This window comes from Schistocerca serialis, chromosome 5 (assembly GCF_023864345.2).
Source record: "Schistocerca serialis cubense isolate TAMUIC-IGC-003099 chromosome 5, iqSchSeri2.2, whole genome shotgun sequence".
NCBI classification, from domain to species: domain Eukaryota; kingdom Metazoa; phylum Arthropoda; class Insecta; order Orthoptera; family Acrididae; genus Schistocerca; species Schistocerca serialis.
The window spans coordinates 404,136,673-404,156,287 of NC_064642.1; the positions used below are offsets into that span (position 1 = coordinate 404,136,673).

Sequence of the window (19,615 nt, forward strand, 5' to 3'; positions counted from 1 at the left end):
TTCACATTTGTTGTGTATCTATTACCCTTTGATGAGAGAGAGTTGTTCACTAAATTGCACACTAATTCCACTTGTGTTCCTTTCTGATGATTGAGGAAGTTATGTAACTTCTCAGGAAGATGCCCCTTCTCCTTCAATGAACTTATCATGTCATCCACGGAAAACACTTTTTTCTTCGAATTTTTTCACGAACACACTTCAGTTTACGTTTTAATTCGTGCACAATGTCTGAGGAAAAGAAATGCAGGTTTCGGTCGCCTTGTCTTCCATTTATACTTTCGACTGTATACCACAATCAATTACTGAAGAACCAACTGCACTCTAAATAAGGAAATAATTTCGTTATATACGATTGAAATAACTCAAGGTTTGATGAAAAAATATTATAAGAAAACGTTGGGGGTGTGAAAACATCCTTATACTAACGTTTTCGACACAATTCGCAGCTTCTGCATTGGATAAGTGGGACATGCTTTCCACGGAAGAATTCTCATTGACAACATTCTCCACGCAATCAGCAGCGTCTGCAATGGGCAAATCGAGCACGGATTCCATGACAGAACGCTAAAAACAAAAATATGGACCTGTATTACAACATTGCTTAGACCTATGTAGCGTACGAAATAAATTTACAAAAGTAAAAAGCGCACACACAGCAAGGAAAGTAATTAGCTACCTCAAATGGAGAATAATCGTTTTCACTCAAAATCCTAACAACATGTCGTCGTGACTGTTTATTTGGTGCATCAAATGTGTCGGAAAGTCAAAAACTATGGCACTGCTTCTGGTTTGAAACGTTTCTCCCACGTTCCAGGGCTCACTACGTAATCATCTTGTCGGAAACGGTTTCCGCAAAGAAAACTGCAAGACGTAGGATTAAAATCTTTCCGCTTCACTGAAGTAATCCATGTCTTTAGTAGCTCTGGGTGCTTTAGAGGAAACCTGTTCAAAAACATCGAATTAGCAAACGCACTAAGTCTGTATTTTTATCGTATTGTATCGGTAGTCGTATTACCTGTGAAATGGTAAGTCACTCTCCTTACTCCATCGCTTCGTACAATTGAAATCGGAACAAGAAATCACCATTTCGATAGTCCGTAATTCCTTATACACCGTACAGACCGAGAGTAACTTCTTGCCAAATTCGAATATGGCGGGCAATACAGACGACTGTAATCAGCTGGTAGAGCCATCTATCGGTAGGTCCGGTAGTTGAGCATCCCTCATTTTGCTAGCTTTAGACGCCTGTACGTATCTGTAGCAAAGATATTCCGTCCAGCGGAAAATGGCGTTGTGATGCGGAATGAAAACTTAGGGAGAACACATGTGATGGCTTTACAGTCAAGGGTGTGTGAATATTTAATTGCGTTATTGTCAATACAAAAATTATGTGAGTGTTTTGGCATTTGATTTGCTTTTATGTCACTATGTAAATGTGTGATGGAGGAATCACTGTTGTGTTTGAGGACTGATCGTCGACTGGAAAGTACGCTAATAAGCTCCTTGTAGCCAATTATCTCACACATCGTTGTTTATAGTGCATATTTTAAATGATTAGTGCCGGAAACTAAAGTAGAAATAACATTTGTTTAGTGCGTGCATTATGCCACGCCCTCCGGCATTTTCGCTTCTGTTGGCGGACATCAGTCATTCCATTCCCTGCGTTAACTTTTAAGAGCCAAAGCAGTATTTGAGTGTAATTTCTATAGACCACACGTATTCTAATTTGGACTGTGAAAATCAATCAGATTTACTGCATAGCACTTTGTGTTGTCATAAATTAGCTGTAAAATGATTAGGGGGAAAGCACGCCATGTAGTCAACAGTATTGTAATATCACCAACAGAGCAGAACAAATGCGTTCACTTAAACAGCTGTTGATTACAGGTCTGATTACTCTTACTTCGCTTCTCGTAGCCAATTTAGAATTTTCTTAACTAATCCATTATCAGTTGCAGACGAGTATTGCAGGTTTCATGGCCTTTGTCGAAGAAACTTTTCCGTTCCGTTAGCCATCGTAATGTCAAAATTTAATGATGGAAAAAAATATGAATGACACCAGAGGAAATCCAATTTTTGTTTGAATATTTTATGTATTACTGTACTAAGTGAGACGTTTCATGTGTCAGTCTTGGGACCGTAAATTTGTTGAGGTTCATAATCAGAAACGGGCTAGAGATCTGTTATATTTGTATTTACAGTACTGTCTCTTGTTTTGTTCCTAGCTCCTTTCCCTTAAACGTAACCCCTGACTCTTCACCCCCAAGACATCACTAGAGTTTGACAGTTGTTGGTTGTGGTGATAGACTGATGTTTAGCACAGTATGAGGTCTAAGGTAGGTGGGAGGGTGATAGTTAGGTTGTGAGTTGGTGAAGCCATTGAATGTGAAAGCGGAAAATCTGATTGTGTTAACAGTTTGATCACTACCAAAGTGTACTGTTACCATCTGAATCATATTGAAAAATGCAAGAGGTGTCAAATATGTAACTTCTACTGAGTCTGATTAACCATTTTATTTCTGGTTGTTAGTGTAACTTGCCTTTTGATGAAAGGTGGAATGACATGTTGACACCATTTCATTGGGTGGAATAGGTATTTCAGGAAAGTTAATTTCATGTTGTCCTTGCTGGTATTCTATTACTTAAGAGAACCCCCAGTCTCAACAGTTCTGTAAGAGTCATTTTGTTGTTGTCACTTACTGTGAATCAATCTGCAGCAGCTACTTTAAATTTTCATTCCAGTGTTTGCAATGTAGGCACAAGTATTGTCTTGTGAGTTATATGTGTGGAGTACTCCACTCCTTCTGCCCTCCTCACCCATTCGCAGTCCATTCCACATTTTAGTTTTATTGCACTATTTTGGGAGTGTTAACAGTGACAGTTATCTTAAATTCTCGTTGTTGTAGGCAATGTGCATACCACTGTGTTGGGAACATATTTATTTTAGATGATTCTGGTGTCCAAATAATTAAGAAAAACTTGGGAAGTAATTGATGTGTTTCGTAAGTACACAAAACTGTGTTTAATGCTATGAGATCTACTTAATTTTAGTTACCTATTTGTCCAAGGTAAAGCACCTTCGAGCTTAATGCAAGGAAAACATATGTCATATGTGCAGACATTTGAAAGTGTATTTGCTAGAAAACAGGACAAGTAGTTGGCCATTGTATTGTTGAAGGAACTGGCCTGTCATTTGCTGGAAGTGATTTAGTATAAACTATATTAGGATGACCATACAGAACAACAGCCTCTGTCGTCTTTGTGTCTTTTTTATTGTTAGGAAAAGCATGGGTACATATTAGAAAAATTGTTTCCTTTGCACACTGGACACACATTCGTGAGGATAATTTTTTAAAGCTGCGTCCAGCCATTCTGATTTAGCTTTCCTGTGATTTCCCTAAATTACTTTTCCTTTGAAAGGGCAGTTCGTATTTCCTTCACCATTCTTCCCTAACCCAAGCTTGTGCTCTCTCTCTAGTGACCTTGTTGTCGACGGGACGTTGAAATGGTGATATTCTCTCCTCCAGAATTGTTTGCAAAGCTTTCCTTGCTTCAGTTAAAAGACTTGGTTACTGAGAAAAGTGAAGCATGGGCAACAAAATCAGAATTGTGAATGCCATTGATGACTCAGAACATACAATTTATCAACATGAGAACAACAAATATGAATGCAGTATGGATTGCTTGGGAATGAATCTGACAGTGAAGCTAAATGATAGTAGATCAAATACATTTAATCGATAGAGCTGTTCATCATAACAGTTGATGCTGCATATTGGGTCGAACATGGTTTCGGAGAAATAAAAAGTAACAGGAAAGGATAGGACCCATGACGGTATATAAAATGAAAAAGTTGTCAGAAGAGGACTGATGTGGTTGGTTTGATAAGAGTGATTCATGGGCCGAAATCAGACCAGCTGTTAAAATTATGGAAATCACTGGAAATGTAGGATCCAAATAGAATTTGTTCTAGTGTCAAAAATTAATGAAATAAAGCAGGAGACTGCACCAGCTCAAGGATGAAAACATAAAGTTGGCCTAATTTGCAGAACAATAACCTGGACCTGTATGGGATAGGAGGTTTTTGGGCCTGGGTGTTGTTGTTGTTAAAACCTTCAAACATTTTAAAAACTTGAAAATATCAGGCAGCACTTGGAAAATAGGCATTTGGGTATAGTGACCAGAATGAGACCTTGGTATATTCTCTGTAGTGTGGAATCGTATTTTATGTAAATGCTGTCTGTTCCATTTTTAGAAATTGGTTGTATGTTTTCATACATTGTTTATTTTGTGCAAGTGATCACTTAGGTCATGTTGATAAACTTGAATAGATCTAGTGGAGATAGCAAGGGTAATGACATTCAAGAGTTTGTTGTGTACTAAATTAATATATTTTTTCTGTTTGACATTGTGGTAACAGATCAAACTGTAGAGTAGCCTGAGGTGTAGTGTGGGTTGGAAGGCGACAGTTCTGTTGTGAGTTGGCAACGCTAGTATGTGTTGCAACAAAAAGCAGTTTTAATTCAAAAATTTTTTTCAGGTCACACTGATTTATAGTGTAGCTGGAGACCTGATTTAGATTGGAAGGTAAAGGGTTTGATGTGGGTTGATGAAGCCAACAAATGTGTCGTGACAATCTTTTTTTTATGTCTGTTGTGCATTTCATAGATAATTTACACCCCAGATCAAAATCCCTATTTCAGTGTGTTTGCAGATGATGAGTGGTTTTCAGACTTTATGGATACATGGCTCCCTTGACCTGTACGTAAACTCCTGCGGCTCCTTTTGGATGTGACATTGTACTCGAAATGTGGTGTAAATAAACATAAGTTTTAAAAAATGAATAAGAGTAGCAATTTCTTTATCAGTTGTTGATGTAAAACATTTTAGTACACTTTTAATGTTGATACATCTTATTCTTTCTACAGAATCTATGGGCTTGCTTCTTCATAATCAGTTCTTTGCATCTCAGCACAAGATTGGAAACTGAAACCCACATCTAATTCTCCACGTTCACTCATGATCTTCATTTTGTGTTGATGACGGGTAACATTGAAAAACGCACCTCCGATATGTAGGACATTACAAAAGCGATCAAAACTTGTAGGGCCTTGTTAACTGCCTGCAGATACTTCTGTTTAATCAAGCTCCAAAACTCAAACAGTGATGGAGGATACAGACTTTGAATTTAGTGTGGAGTGTGAACAAATAACAGTAAATTGCTCTTGTTCTTCAATGGTAAGCATTGAAGGAAGGCCTGTACTGAAAGGATCTTTGATCCAGTTGTGTTGCTCAACTTGTTCTTGAAAGTACTTCAGAAAGTAATCATTGTGTTCAGTTAAATGATCCACAAACACAGACTTGAATTCTGCATTCAAATGAAAGTTATTGTCTTCTAAAACTGTTTGAAAAACAGGGAAGATATAATGTACATTTTTATCACCCACCTTTTTCTTCCATGATATATTAGTTTCTTTCTGCAGGCTGAAATTTTGTCTTGTAGTAGCACATTGTTCTCATTAACTTGAAGGGATGGGATGCATTCAAAGAATTGAGTTTTTCAAAGTACGGCGACTTCAGTAAAAAGTCGCTTTCTACGAACTTCTTGAAAATTCAGTGTTTCTCTTGAACAAAGTAAGTGTGAAGTTCATTCCTGAGATAATACACCCTTTTCACGACATTCACACATGAAAGCCAGTGAGAATCTCTCCAATAAATTAGGGAAAAGTGCTCAGCCCCCAAATCAACACAAATTTGTTAAAAACATCTCGACTAAAGTGGCCAACTTTTAGTGAAGTTCCCCATATTGTCAAGTGATTGAAGAACTTCATGTAGCACAGGTTGCATGCATTTTGTTACCAGTGCTTCTTGGTGAATTAAGTAGTGTGTTCAGCTAGCATGAGGAGCCTGTCTATGCATCACAGCTCTGGGTCTGGTGTAAAAGCCATCCATAGTATTGCCACTACCTGTAACACACTTTTCTCAGTTTTCTCAATACTGTGCATGTCTTCAGAACTGCATTGCACATTTGAAATATCATGTTTTGTACTTTCATTTTAAAAATTTTCCATGATGGTAATGAAATACAAATCACAGAAGACAAACAGCATTTGACATAACAAACCGTCAAACTGATTATTATTAAATAAAAAGAAAATGAGTTACATAGTATGATTTGTCATGCACCACACTGGAAAATTAATAACCCTTACTTGTCGACACACTAGATACCACTACAAGTGCACACGCATTACCTTCACTCAAAAAGCAAACAAACCAAATTATTATTATTTTTATGGAAACACTTCAGAAGCCCTACTGCAAAGGTTGTGGTGCTTAGTTGGAACTTCCTGCTTTTGAAGGCTTTTATGATGAGAACCTACTAGGCCCGTACACTCTATTCTCGTGAAGGTCCTCTCTGTTTGTCAGATTTTATTTTGCTAAAGTTTTCATCATGGTAGTTCAGTTACCCATTGAATGTTAATTAGGGCTTGTATTTTGCGATGTTAATGACATCATTAGTCTGTTGGCATGGTATCGCATTGCTTAACTAGTATGTGTTTTAATGAGGGATGTCAATGGAGCTATGTAAGCCTAATCCACAATGTATATTTACTAACTTACAACCAGACTGTCATCTTCCAACAATCTGACCTTGACATCAGTGTGTGCTTCAGGATAGGTCGTTTACCACAACCTTACTAACCAACAAAAACTAAATGTTTTGTAAACAATACACAAACAGAAACACTGGGTACTGTTTGTGTAACATATGGTGCCAACCTTCAAAGAATGTACTGATGGCTTGCACTGTGTACGAGACACATACCTGTTGCGCCCCCTCCCCCCTCTTTTTTAAAAAATGATGATTATGGTACCAGACTGACCTGCGTAAGGTCATCAGGGATATAGTTTAGATTGAAAGGCACTAACTGGTTGTGAAATGGTAAAGTTAACAGGTAGAATCACAGGTAAAACTGGTGGTTTGTATTACATTCTTCACTATTTCCTGGGAACCTATTCATATTGGGAAGTGTGGTAATTATTTGTGGAGAACATTATTGTGATATATACAAATAGTAAAGTATCTAACATCACTTTAAAGTTGACATTAGTGATTAACTAAAGTTACATCCCTAAGTCAAAATATTGAGGTAAATATTTTAATGACTTCACGTGTGTGTGGTGCGTGTGTGTGTGTGTGTGTGTGTGTGTGTGTGTGTGTGTGTGTGTGTGCGCGCGCACACGCACGCGATCTTACCTTGCTTTGTCTGAGTAGATTATACCATAAAACAGTATTAAGTGATTGCATCCAAATTATGCTAATAATTTGATCTGCACAGTGACGTAATTAGAATGTTTCTTATTTATTTATCATTACTCATCTTAGTATCATCATCATAATACAATGCAGATCGACACACAGAATACTGGCATGGTTCATGAGAATAGCACAGGTGATTGTCCGTGCCCTTGATTAAAGAACCAGTCTGACATTTGCTTAAGGGATTTACGAAAAGCTCGAAAATCCCAAATCAGGGTAGCCAGACAGAGCAGCTCCATCCTCCCAAATACGAGGTCACTGTCGTAACTGCTGCACTGCCTCATTTAGTTGGTCCCTATTTTGCAACATTCCTTGGCTGACACACAGTTTGTTTCAGGTAACTCATAACTTATATTGTCATTCATCACCGCAAATACTAAGGACACCCATTGGTGATTCCCAGCTAGTGAAGTTGCTGCTACGCCTCTTGCACTAATTCCATTATGTTAAGAAAGATGAAGGAATTGAAATGTGACAGGGTTGTGGTGTTATCCCCTTCCATTACTACTCGTTGCCCTTGAGTCCTTCAATCAGTCTCGGTAGAGTGAATTACTTATTGAAGACTGTTTTAGCTGACTTTCTCAACTGAGTGGGAAGAATTTAGCTTTTTGATTAACTTACCCGCCTACTGCTGTAACTTCAGTATTTTATCTATCTGGATGGCGGTGATGATTGATTGGTTTATGGGGTGCCCAGTTATCAGCACCCATACAAATTCCCATGGTTTTGCACAGTTCACTCTCCATTTTCATGAGTGATGATGAAGTGATGATGACAACAAAAACAACCAGTCCCCGGACAGTGAAAATCACTGATCCAGCTGGGAATTGAACCCTGGACCCTGTGATCCAAAGGCAGCAATGCTACCCTGTAGATAACGAGCTGCGGACGTATCCATCTGGATGCATAAGAATTTCATACATAGAACTTTGTTTTTAGTGTATGCACTTTGGTACCTGTTCTAATAAAAGGTATGCTCAAAAAGTAATGGGATTTATTTTTTGTTTTTCATAAAGAATCTTTGTTTATTTATTGTCAACATCAACTTTGTCCCCTTCAAAGTAATCCCCCTCGGATATGACACTTGCTCTGGTACTTTTTCCAATTTTGAAAGCGCTTCTGGAACTTGCTTTTTCTTTTGGAGATTCAGCTCCTTCAGCGACTCTGTTTTTATATCAGTAACGGTGTCCAAATGATGTCCTTCCATGATTCTCTTCAGCTTCAGAAATAGAAAGAAGTAGCAGGGTGTCATGTCTGGCAAATGCCGTGGCTGTGGCTTAAGCTGAGGCAACATAATGGAACAGTCGGTGATGTGTGAGTAGGGGCATTATTGTGATTCAGTTTTCATGAATGATTTTGCCACAGTTCTAGTTGTTTTCTTCAAATTGCTTCACACAGATGTTGCATAACTTCCAGGTAGTATTCCTTATTGACTGTACAACCATAATACAGGAACTCATGATGCACTATCCCGTTTTAATTGAAGCAAACAGTAGGAAGGACCTTCACACATGATCGAACTTGTCGAATTTTTTTCGGTCTTTGATCTTCAGGCATGATTGGGCATTGGTTCTGACATTTACCAGTGTTTTGTCTCATGTTATAACCTCCTTTAGAAGCTTGTGGATTGTTGTCGACTTCCTTGAGCAATTTCTGAGTAATGTACACATGATGACATTTGTGCTAGAAATTCAACAAATTTGAAGCGAACTTTGCTGGTACAAGTTCCATGCCCAAAACATAAAAAAAAAATAAAAAAATAAAAATAAAAATTGTTTGATGTGAGCCGAAAGATATTTCTAAATTGTCAGCAACCTCTCTGCTGGTGATTAGGCTATTTTCCAGAGCCATTTTCTTTCTTTCATATCATCATCAGTAATAAATAGATATGCTAGGGCGTGCAGGGCAGCTGTAGTCTCCAACGTCTTCTCGATCTTCTTTGAAACCCTTATACCACTCATAAACTTTTGTCTTACTCATAGTAGATTTGTCTAAAGCCACAGTCAGCACATCAAGTGTGGTGCTGCACTTTATTCCATTTTCAAGCAAAATTTAATGCAAATTTTTGAGCCATCTTGTTTGCAAAGAAAAATTTGCCAAGCACTCAAAAACGGGTAAGATCTTTTTGAATGTCAACAATTAACTAAAGATCTACTGATACTGGATATCAGCTTCATCTCGTAATTCAATGAGGATGTGACACCATGTGCCCAAACAGGAAGAGAAAAGAGCACTGAAAATATTTCATTCATTTCTACACGTTTTTTTCTATGTATGTTTTGGTGACTGATTTGTAGAGTAGCCCTAGGTCTAATTTAGTTTGGAAAGTGACTGTGTTGTCTCGAGTTGAAGTGGTATTGAACACTTCATTTAATGCTGAAAGCCAATGAAGAAGAAACTGAATGAATCTTAAATCTTATTATGCAGAAAGATAATAAAATTAAGTATATAAAAGATGGCTGATAACAATTGAATACATAAGCAATAACATTCTCACAGGTGTCTGTACTAAAGTGATACATTTTGTGAAGATGTTAATGCTGACACTTTGATAAATTATTGCTGGTTTATAGTATCAACAAATGTTATTGCTTTCTGTTGATCACCTAAGCCTTCTTGTTGTAAGCAGTATGTGGTTACCATTAAAGTAAACTGGCTCAACTGTGTAGGCCTATGATAAAGGTTACTGCAGTTCACTTATAAAAGTTTGAGTTTTTTTCACAGGACATATTTTCCATTAGCACATTAAGAAATAACTGCGACTTTAAAGACAAAGAACGATCAATCCATTGTGTGTGTGTGTGTGTGTGTGTGGGGGGGGGGGGGCGATCTTTGCATGTTCACTGTTGTGTTGTTTCTACATCATGAGTGGTTTTTTGTCATTACACCATATTTTTATTCACTCCACATTATCATATTAGTTACTCTTTTGCAGTTATTAGAAATATGAAATGTTTCCCTTTGTTGTAACAAATACATGCATGGAAATCTTATTTTCCAGGAAAATTAATACTAATTCAGGCATGAATGCACAGACATTGTATTAGGTTAACAGCTGGAGTGTAATTGTTATAATTGTTGGTGTTGTTTAAGATAATATTTTGCAGCTGTTTCTGAAGTTGCCCATTTTTTAAATGTTTGTTATGTAAAAGAACTGGTCTTTGTTTTGTATATAACAGAAATTTACAAATATGTTAAATTATGAATGGAGTAACATTATGTTGTGTATCAATGTTATTTTGAATTTTCGAAACTCTCTGTTTGTATTTTCTCTATGTAGTGTGACAGATTATTCATGTTATTAGTCCTTAATGTATTTACTTTCCATTCACATTATTGATCCTTAATGTGTTTTCTTTCCATTAAAATAACTGAGAAAGTGTAAAAGTAGATTCTGTAGTGTGGTTTTGACAGTTTTGAAATTGTGGTAAGTACTTCAGTATGAGTAGGTATCCTCGATATAGAAACAAATATTCAGTTCATAACATGATGCATTCAAAAGACTAATGCTTCATTTTACTTGCCGGTATATATGAAGTGTTACTTGTTCAGTAAAGTATTTTCAGAGTTTTTTTTTCTTTAAATTACTGTAATAAAAATAACTTGAATGAATGTAAGTTATAACAGTATTCACTTACTCTTTCCATATGTTCTCAATGTTGGGTGCATTTGTGTTGCGTTACTCAGCTTTGTTTTTTCTTCTCTTTCAGTAACGTTTAATAGTTGTCATTGGTGTGAGTGTGGTGCATAATCTCTTTGCAGGTAGGTTTATTGCTATTGTAGTAGTACATTTTGTGCATGTTAGAATACAAGAATGTTAAATATTCAGCCCTTAAGGATATCTTTTTAAAATATTTTTATCATCTTGTGGCTGTTTTTCTGTCACCCATTCAAACTGCAGCCTTGTGTAAAAATTCAAATTCTCTTTGAGTGTGTGAACTGCTCTTCACTAAATTTGGCTTGTCTAAAAATAGCGTAGTTCCTCCCAAACCTTCCTCAAACTGCCACCTTCTGGGGGGATTCTTAACTAATTGGCAGGAAGCCAATAGGAAGCAGCTCAGTTGCTTCAGTTAGTGTTTGTATGTAGACCACTATATTACTAGCATTTCCTTTAGGAAGTAAAGCCAATACATATCTTCTGTGAGGCAAAAACCTGTAAAGGTGATGTTCTGCAGTACTTTTTGTTCTGCTTTGTGTACAGTGTTGTAAAAGTCATACATGTGAAATAGAAAGCTAAATAGGCTTGTGTCTTGTTACTAGTAAAAGAACAGTTGTTAATAGTTAAAATACGCACTTCTGCCCATATTAACTGCATTTCTAATTTTAACAATGTGCCCTCATAGTATTGGAAGTACTGCAAATTTTTCATGCTTTTGGCAAGTGATGTGATATTTTCTGCATTGCCACACTTTTTCTTATGGTGAAAGATAAATTTAGAGCTGATGAGTAACTGTGAAGCTTGTATTTTTCTGTCTGGCTTATTTCAGTTCATTTACGCTTACAGTGCGGTTTAAACTTTGTGATGTGTCTTCAGGGCATGGTCTGTATGTTAGAAGAGAGAAATGCAATATGCACTGTACGAGATGTGACAACTTTAGCTTCTCAGGGTTCGCAGCACAAGATCACTCTTTTACTTCCGGCCTCAACTACAGTACAAGAACTTTTCCAAAAATTAGCAGATGCATACCAGTATGATCCGAATACATTTGAACTTGTCCTTCAACGCTCATCTGAACCTGTAAGTTTATAGCTTGTAGCATTTTTATAAGTTTTTTTTTTTTTTAAATACAGTTTTAGATAGGATATGTTGGCATTTAATTTTGTAAGGGAAGTACACGCAGAATATAAATAATGCAGAAGTGAAGGTGATCACTCAACAGTATGCTATTAGGTGAGTGGTCTCATTTACTCCTAAGTTATTTATATTTTAATTTATAAGTTTACTCATTCTTAATAGTTAAATGGTTTGCATTTTTGGTTTATATGCCTGCTAAAAATGGGTCCTAACTTTGTGTCACACTTACAGTTGACTTTTGGTTATCACAACATGACTAGAATAGTTTCTAATTCTTCCAGTAAATATAAAGCGATTGTTTTATCAGTAATGTGAAAAGTGTGTCATGTGAACTGAAATGTTTGTACCATGTTACCTCCTCTCATTTAAGCTGTACCTGCTAGTCTTGATTTACTTTTGCTTTTTAGCTTTGGGGGGGCATCCTCTCTCTCTCTCTCTCTCTCTCTCTCTCTCTCTCTCTCTCCCCCCCCCCCCCCCCCCCCCTCCTCTCTTTCTCCTTCTCCCTCTCTCCCTCAACTCCCTCTGATGAAGAAACTAATTGAGACAGTATTCTTCCTTTCCTATGTATTATTGCTTTCTTAAATCTATTTGAAATATTTGGGTGAGATAAAATACCTGACAGTGATTGTTGTATAATCGATGTTAAATGTAATCACACGATCATCTTGTGCTTGTTTGAAATCTGTTTCTCATTTTCGGGTGTAATAAAACAAATCTTAAATAGGATAAAATTCTATGATGTAAATAATAAAAAAAAACTAGTATAACCTTCTCTCTATCTCTGTGTGAGGTCATGTTTTACGCACTGTAATTCATTATTTTGTGATCTTACTTTCATATGCAAATGCCAAAATGTTATAGGTAGTGCTGCTTAACAATCATAAAGAAGAAACTATTGAAGAAGTGGGAGTGAATTTTGAACCAGGGTACAACAATAGTTTGATTGTGACTGAAATGCGTGGTCAGCAGACACGCAAAATGGCTGTAGCATCTGGAGATGGTGGTGAAGATGAGATGATGTTGGGAGCGTCAGCCAGCCCAACAGCTGTCAGTGACTTCTCGCAGACTCCTCCTGCTCCACTACCTCCGCCTGTAGTTAGTGGGGATTATTATGGCAGTGTTATGATTAAACACGATACAGGTGTGTGTTAGTTTGTATCCATTTACTTACTGATTGCCTCCAAAAGAAAGGGCTGTATGTTGTTATTATGAGGTGCACATGTAAACAATGTTTTGCAGCTAGTATAGTATGTAACTAGCTACATTGTTAGCGCTTGAAACTTTTCAGTAAACCGAGATTTCAAAGTAACATTATTTGAATGATTATGTGGAATTTCTTAATGGCCTTCAAGAGCTACTGGTAAGAATAGTATAATGATGTGGCATATGTTATCATTTCAGTCAAACCTTTTTGTAAAAAAGGAGGGAATGCACTAAACATGATGGCCGTGATAGCTGATATGGCACAATTTCATCTGCCTAGTCACTTAAAAATTCTGTGATAATACAGAACCTACATTCTGCCATCAGTCTTGGTCTTTATCTTCAGAACTTTTCTCGGACTTGTATTTTTATTTTATTTATGTAGCCAAGAAGAGTGTGAACACATTGTTTTGTTGTGTTGTTAAGAAAAAGATACATTGTTTTCATAACATAATTGCTTTAATATCTCAGGAAGTGAAAAGTTAAAGAACATTGAACATGTATGAAAATACATTTTTTTTTTTTTAAGTCACTTGTCAAGACCCTTAATGGTTTATGAAAACTTTTCAGGTTAACTGCTCTGAATGGCTCAGACTGTATACTGAGCAACATGCACATAATTATTTGTTGGGACTTATGTACCAAGTCATTTGTGATTAAATTTTAGCACTAAATTTAAATGTAATTTGTAAAATGCTCAGTTAAGATACTTTTTCTTAATTTTCAGTTGAATATGTAGGACTGGTGAACCAAGCAATGACATGTTATTTAAACAGTTTACTGCAAGCACTTTATATGACACCGGAGTTCAGGAATGCCTTGTACAAATGGGAATACGATGATTCGGAGAAGGATGAAGCGAAATCAATTCCATACCAATTGCAGAAGCTTTTCCTCAACCTACAGGTAATGGAAATGATTGATCCATTGCTTTCAGACATTGAATGATTACTGTAATTCATTTACAAGTGTGCCAGTACTAGCTAATGGAGTAATGCAGAAAAGCAGTGAGACTAGTCATGCTGTGCAAGATCTGGTGACAATTATTTCCTTGGTGTAGCTGATAGATTTACATTTTGTAGTTATGATTGCTGGCAATAAGTTAAGACTTCCTGTCTCCATTGCATGACAGTTCAGGCCATTTTCTGTGTTGTTGCACCAGTAGTCCATGATTCTTATGGAAATGAAATGGAAACTGACAGCTTTGTGTAGTTCAATTTTTAGTGTTCCAGTGTTCCGTGTGCAACCATGTTTTGAAACAGTGTTGTACTTTGCAGCACCATGAATGAATGAGAAATGAAGCAAATATCATCTAAAACTGTAGATGACAACTTGCAAGTTTAATTGAAATTATTTTATTTTTTATGAAATGTTTAACCTAGAGTTAATTCTCTAGTTTTGGAGTTGGTGTGTTGTGGGGACAGTTTTCTCAGTATTTCATGCAGTGAAACCCCGCTTTTATACTTTTCAAGGGACTAAAAAAAACAGTGTAAAATGTGGGAAATAATGTTTTAAGTTGTAAAAGTCACTTACAGGAAACCACCTTGCATTTTTGTACTTTATATATGACATATGTCTGATAACTGTCTGGGAAGTAGAAACGTTTGACTCAATTTCATACATCAAAATCACTATTTCCGGAAAGCCTGCAGCAGTCATTCATTATTTAAATAATGAAACACTGCACCAGTTACATATTTGTTCATGCTTAGCATGAGGCAGTTGGAGAATTTTTTCTTGTTGTCTGGTGCAGATGTTTACATAAGTATTTTGTGTGATGTTAGCATGTGTGTCATTCTGCATCCCTTGCACTGCAGTCGCCTGTTTGAGGCTATGGAGTACTGTGCCTCCTGAGTTATGCGGGAAACCACACACCCTCAAATTGTTGCTCACATTGTATGTTTGTGTAAAATCACAAATAACACGTATGTAAATACTGCACTTGGCAGACACGTTTTGCTCAGCATGAAAAAATACATAATTTGCGCTGTGCTTCAACCAAAAACATTTGAGCAACGCAAGGTGAGTGAAGGTGTCAACTAGCACTAAAAGTGGCTAAACAACAAAACACCCTAAATATGGTTCGACTGAGGTATCACGATGATCTCAACAATCATGAAACTGCGTGTGCATAGTAGACACAGTGTGGAAGTTGTGATTGGTCATTATATTTTTATTCGAATGAACCTAGTTACCCCCATCAGCCATCACACCGAATAGAACTTGTACGCGGCAGGACATACAGCACCAATTATTCCAACTTTTACATGTTTAAGGCACAGATCCACTGAGTAGATTACCCTGGTGTTAAGAAACTCAACCATGTAATGTCTGTAGACAATACTTGACAATCCCATGCGGGTCCGGGGTTTAGAATAGGCCCGAGTTATTGCTGCTTGTTGTCAGAGGGGACTAAGAGGAGTCTCACACATTTCGGCCTTTGTGGAGGCTCCCTGTAGGTTTTGACCTCTAGTTTTCAAAATTTTCGTGAAGAACGAGCCAATTGGGGAAGGGCGCCTTACATGGTGCATCATGTCCACCATGCGCTGAGACCTATCGCATCCTTTGTCGACGTGGCTCTGCACTTCTGCAAATTCTCCAACTGTTGGGCGAGGTCACCCTCCTGGGTGTGTATTTTTCCATCAACTGTACAGTATCGTTTTCTACGCTGACAATGGTAATAGACTTCTTTGCTTGGTTGCATCTGATATCCAGCCAAGTGGCCAGTCTGTTGTAGTTGGGTCGCCATGTACCCTGTTGGTTGTAGCCCCCAAACCACACAGGATTCGCTCTGCTGATGCTTGCGCCGTTAACTCCCCATGTATGCCAAGGGGTAGATGCCCATCCCCCTGGGGCATCGGGAATCCAGGCAATGGCCATCCTGCCAGGTGGCCTTTGCTGTGGCTGGGTGGGCAATATGGAGGGCCCCTGGTCAGAGTGGGTGATATCACAGTGGATGAAGCGTAGTACATCATCTCTTGCTGGTGGTCAAACACAGCAGTTGCTAAGTGTGCACAGGCTCAATTCAGTGCACAGAAGTACGACCCCAAATCATTCCCCTCCTTGGGCACACTATGGGCGGAACATAAGGCTAAGGATGGCAGCAGGTCTTATTCGCCCCGGTACCTTGTATGTTGAGAGCTAATGGGGAATCTTTCATGACGATGATGACTCAGTTTTTTGTTGAGCATTTAGAGGACAAGTTTGTGGAGGTGGAGGGCATGTCCAAATTGAGATCTGGCTCAGTATTCATCAAAACAGCATCCTCTGCCCAGTCACGGGCGTTACTCACTTGTGATAAGCTGGGGGATGTTTCTGTAACTATCATGCCCCATAAGAGATTAAATATATATGGTCCAGGGTATCCTATTTAACAGGGACCTTCTTTTGCAGTCCGATGATGAGCTGCGCGCCGATTTAGAACGGCGAGGTGTACATTTCGTTCGGCGTGTCCACCAGGGTCTGAGGGATAATCAGGTTGCCATTGGTGCCTTCATCTTGGCCCTCGAGGGTGATAATTTATCCGAGAAGGTCAAGGTGATGGTCTACCGCTGTGATGTAAAACCCTATATCCCTCCCCCAATGTGGTGCTTTAAATATTGGAAGTTTGATCATATGTCTTCCCGCTGCACTTCCAGCATCACACGTCAAGATTGCAGATACCCATCACATCCCAATATTCCATGTGCCCTGCTCCCCATCTCTATTAACTGTGGAGAGCACCATTCGCCTTGCTCGCCAGACTGCAGTATTCTCCAGAAAGAAAGGAAAATCATGGCGTAAAAGACCCTGGACTGACTGACCTACACTGAGGCTAAGAGGAAATTTGAACGCCTACATGCTGTACGCATGACATGATCTTACGCCACGACTACAGCAGTTCTAGCCCCATCAGCTCTGCCAACCCCAGTCACCTCTCAGACCTAGAAGACTACACCTGCCCCTTTGATGGTGGGGGGCACTTCACTCCCTGTTGCTCCTGCACCACCTGCTTCAGGAGCTCCTGCACCACCTGCTTCAGGAGCAACACCCCCCTCCCCCCTCTCCCCCCTCCCCCCCTCCCCCCTCTCCCCCCTCCCCCGTCTCCCCCCATCCCCCCCCCCCCCCCTCCCCCAACCATCGAGGACGTCCGTCCCTACTTCTAAGCCGGACAAGGGTACAACTTCTTCGGCTGCTCTTGCTAGGAAGGGGTCCTTGGGGTCACTCCCTTCCCAGGGTTCTGCTAGTGGGAAAGATGACACCCACCAGTGGCTGAAGAGCCCAAAAGCAGCGGGTACCAGGGCTTCACTCTCATCCTCAGTCCCGGAGGCTGAATCAGTGAAGTCCTCCCAGCCAGGGAAACCCAAGGAACAGCGAGAAAAATCCAAAAAGGAGGTCTCAAAGACCAAGGGAATTGCAGTGGCACCCGCACCACTGCTACCTCCAAGCTCTACATCTGCAGATGAGGTGGAGGTTCTGGCGTCCGCTGAGGACTAGATCCTAAGACACAATGGATATAGACTGCTCAGGCAAAAAGTCGATGGCAGTGGGTAACCCTGAGGTGTAAACTGCCTCATTGAATATTCCGTGCCTTCCCAGTCTCATGATGACGTCATCCTCCAGTGGAATTGTGACGGTTTTTTCCACCGCCTGGCTGATCTACGGCAATTGTTAAGCTTTACACCTGCTTTCTGCATTGCTCTCCAGGAAACCTGGTTCTCGGCAATGCCGACCCCTGCACTCCACGACTATAAGGGATACTACAGGAACCGTAGCGACTGTAATCGAGTGTCAGGTGGAGTTTGTGTTTATGTCCTAAACTCAAGTCTGTAGTGGTCCTGTGCCCATTCAAACCCCCTCTTGGAGCTGTGGCTGTTTGAATAAGGAAGACACAGGAAATAACTGTCTGCAATGTATATCTTCCTCCAGATGGTGTAGCATCCCTGAATGTATTAACTGCACTGATTGATCAACTCCCTAAACCTTTCCTACTTTCGGGAAATTTTAACGCCCATAACCCCTTGTGGGGTGGCACCGTGCCTACTGGCTGAGGCAGAGATGTCAAAACTTTACTGTCTCAGTTCGACATCTGCCTCTTAACTACTGGGGCCGCCAAACATTTCAGTGTGGCTCGAGGTAGTTACTCGGCTATTGATTTATCAATTTGTAACCAAGGACTTCTCCCACCTGTCCACTGGAGAGCACATGATGACCTGTGTGGTAGTGACCACTTCCTCATCTTTCTTTCACTGCCGTGGCGTCAGGCTCACGGACGCCTGCCCAGATGGGCTTTAAACAAGGCAGACTGGGAAACTACCACCTCTGTTGTCCTCATTGAACATCCCCCCCACCCCCCAAGGACTCCGTTAACCCTGCGGCTCTCCGCTGCCACTTCCTCTTGATTCTTTACAAGGACTGAGGCCATGAAGCGGCTGATGCTCACGTTGGCTTTGTGTATGTCCTTGGAGGACATATTGAACAGCATTGCTTGCCTAATGGCAGCAGTGTTTTCACTGCCGAGCTGGTGGCTATATCTTGTGTTCTTGAGCGCATCCGTTCATGCGCTGGGGATGTGTTTCTTCTTTGTACTGACTCTGTGTCTGGACCCCAGGTCATGTCGGAATCCCAGGCAACAAACTTGCCGACAGGCTGGCCATACAGGCGACACGGAGACCCCTTATGGAGATTGGCTTCTCTGCAACTGACCTGCGTTCAGTACTACGCCGCAAGGTTTTGTGGCTTCGGGAGACGAAATGGCATAACCTCAGCACGCACAATGAACTGTGTGCCATTAAGGAAACTACTACTGTGTGGCAGTCCTCCATGTGGGACCTCTCGCAGGGACTCTGTGGTTCTCTGCCGGCTCCGTATTGGGCTTGCTTGGGTGACACACGGCTACCTCCTGCGCCGTGATGACCCACCTCAGTGTCGGTGCAGCACCCAGCTGACTGGCCCTTATCTTGGTGAGCTGTCCTTCTTTGGCTGCCCTGTGATGGACTCTTCAGTTACCGGACTTGTTGCCATTAATTTTAGCAGACAACGCCTCATCGGCTAATTTAGTTTTACGTTTTATACGCTATGGTGAATTTTATCATTCTATATAAGTTTTAGTGCATGTCCTTTGTCCCTTTGTGTTTTCCACTCTAATGCTTTTAGGGTGGATGTTTTAATGTGTCACAGAGTGGCTGGCTTTTCCTTTTTATTCTCGTGGTCGGCAGCCGCAGTCATCTGCTCTCTTGTTTTTGCCCCTTCTGCCTGTTTGTTGCTTCTCTCGATGGTTTTCTTTTTCTGTTTTTGTCCACAGTAGTGTTGAT

The 19,615-nt window shown here is 39.7% G+C and overlaps 1 protein-coding gene and 1 long non-coding RNA gene across 2 annotated transcripts in view; both read left to right on the forward strand.

Moving 5' to 3' along the window:
- The first annotated feature begins 1,250 nt into the window (after window positions 1–1,250).
- Window positions 1,251–12,065, forward strand: LOC126480674 (uncharacterized). Its single transcript, XR_007587450.1, has 3 exons — window positions 1,251–1,347; window positions 11,035–11,086; window positions 11,859–12,065. It is a non-coding gene; the product is annotated as an uncharacterized LOC126480674 (long non-coding RNA).
- A 255-nt stretch (window positions 12,066–12,320) lies between these two features.
- The window catches only part of LOC126481967 (ubiquitin carboxyl-terminal hydrolase 47), a 154,857-nt gene continuing 147,562 nt past the window's right edge, over window positions 12,321–19,615 (forward strand). The window contains exons 1-3 of the mRNA XM_050105931.1: window positions 12,321–12,425; window positions 12,981–13,260; window positions 14,050–14,228. Of these exons, the coding sequence (XP_049961888.1) occupies window positions 12,321–12,425; window positions 12,981–13,260; window positions 14,050–14,228 (564 nt within the window). The remainder of the gene's footprint in view (window positions 12,426–12,980; window positions 13,261–14,049; window positions 14,229–19,615) is intronic.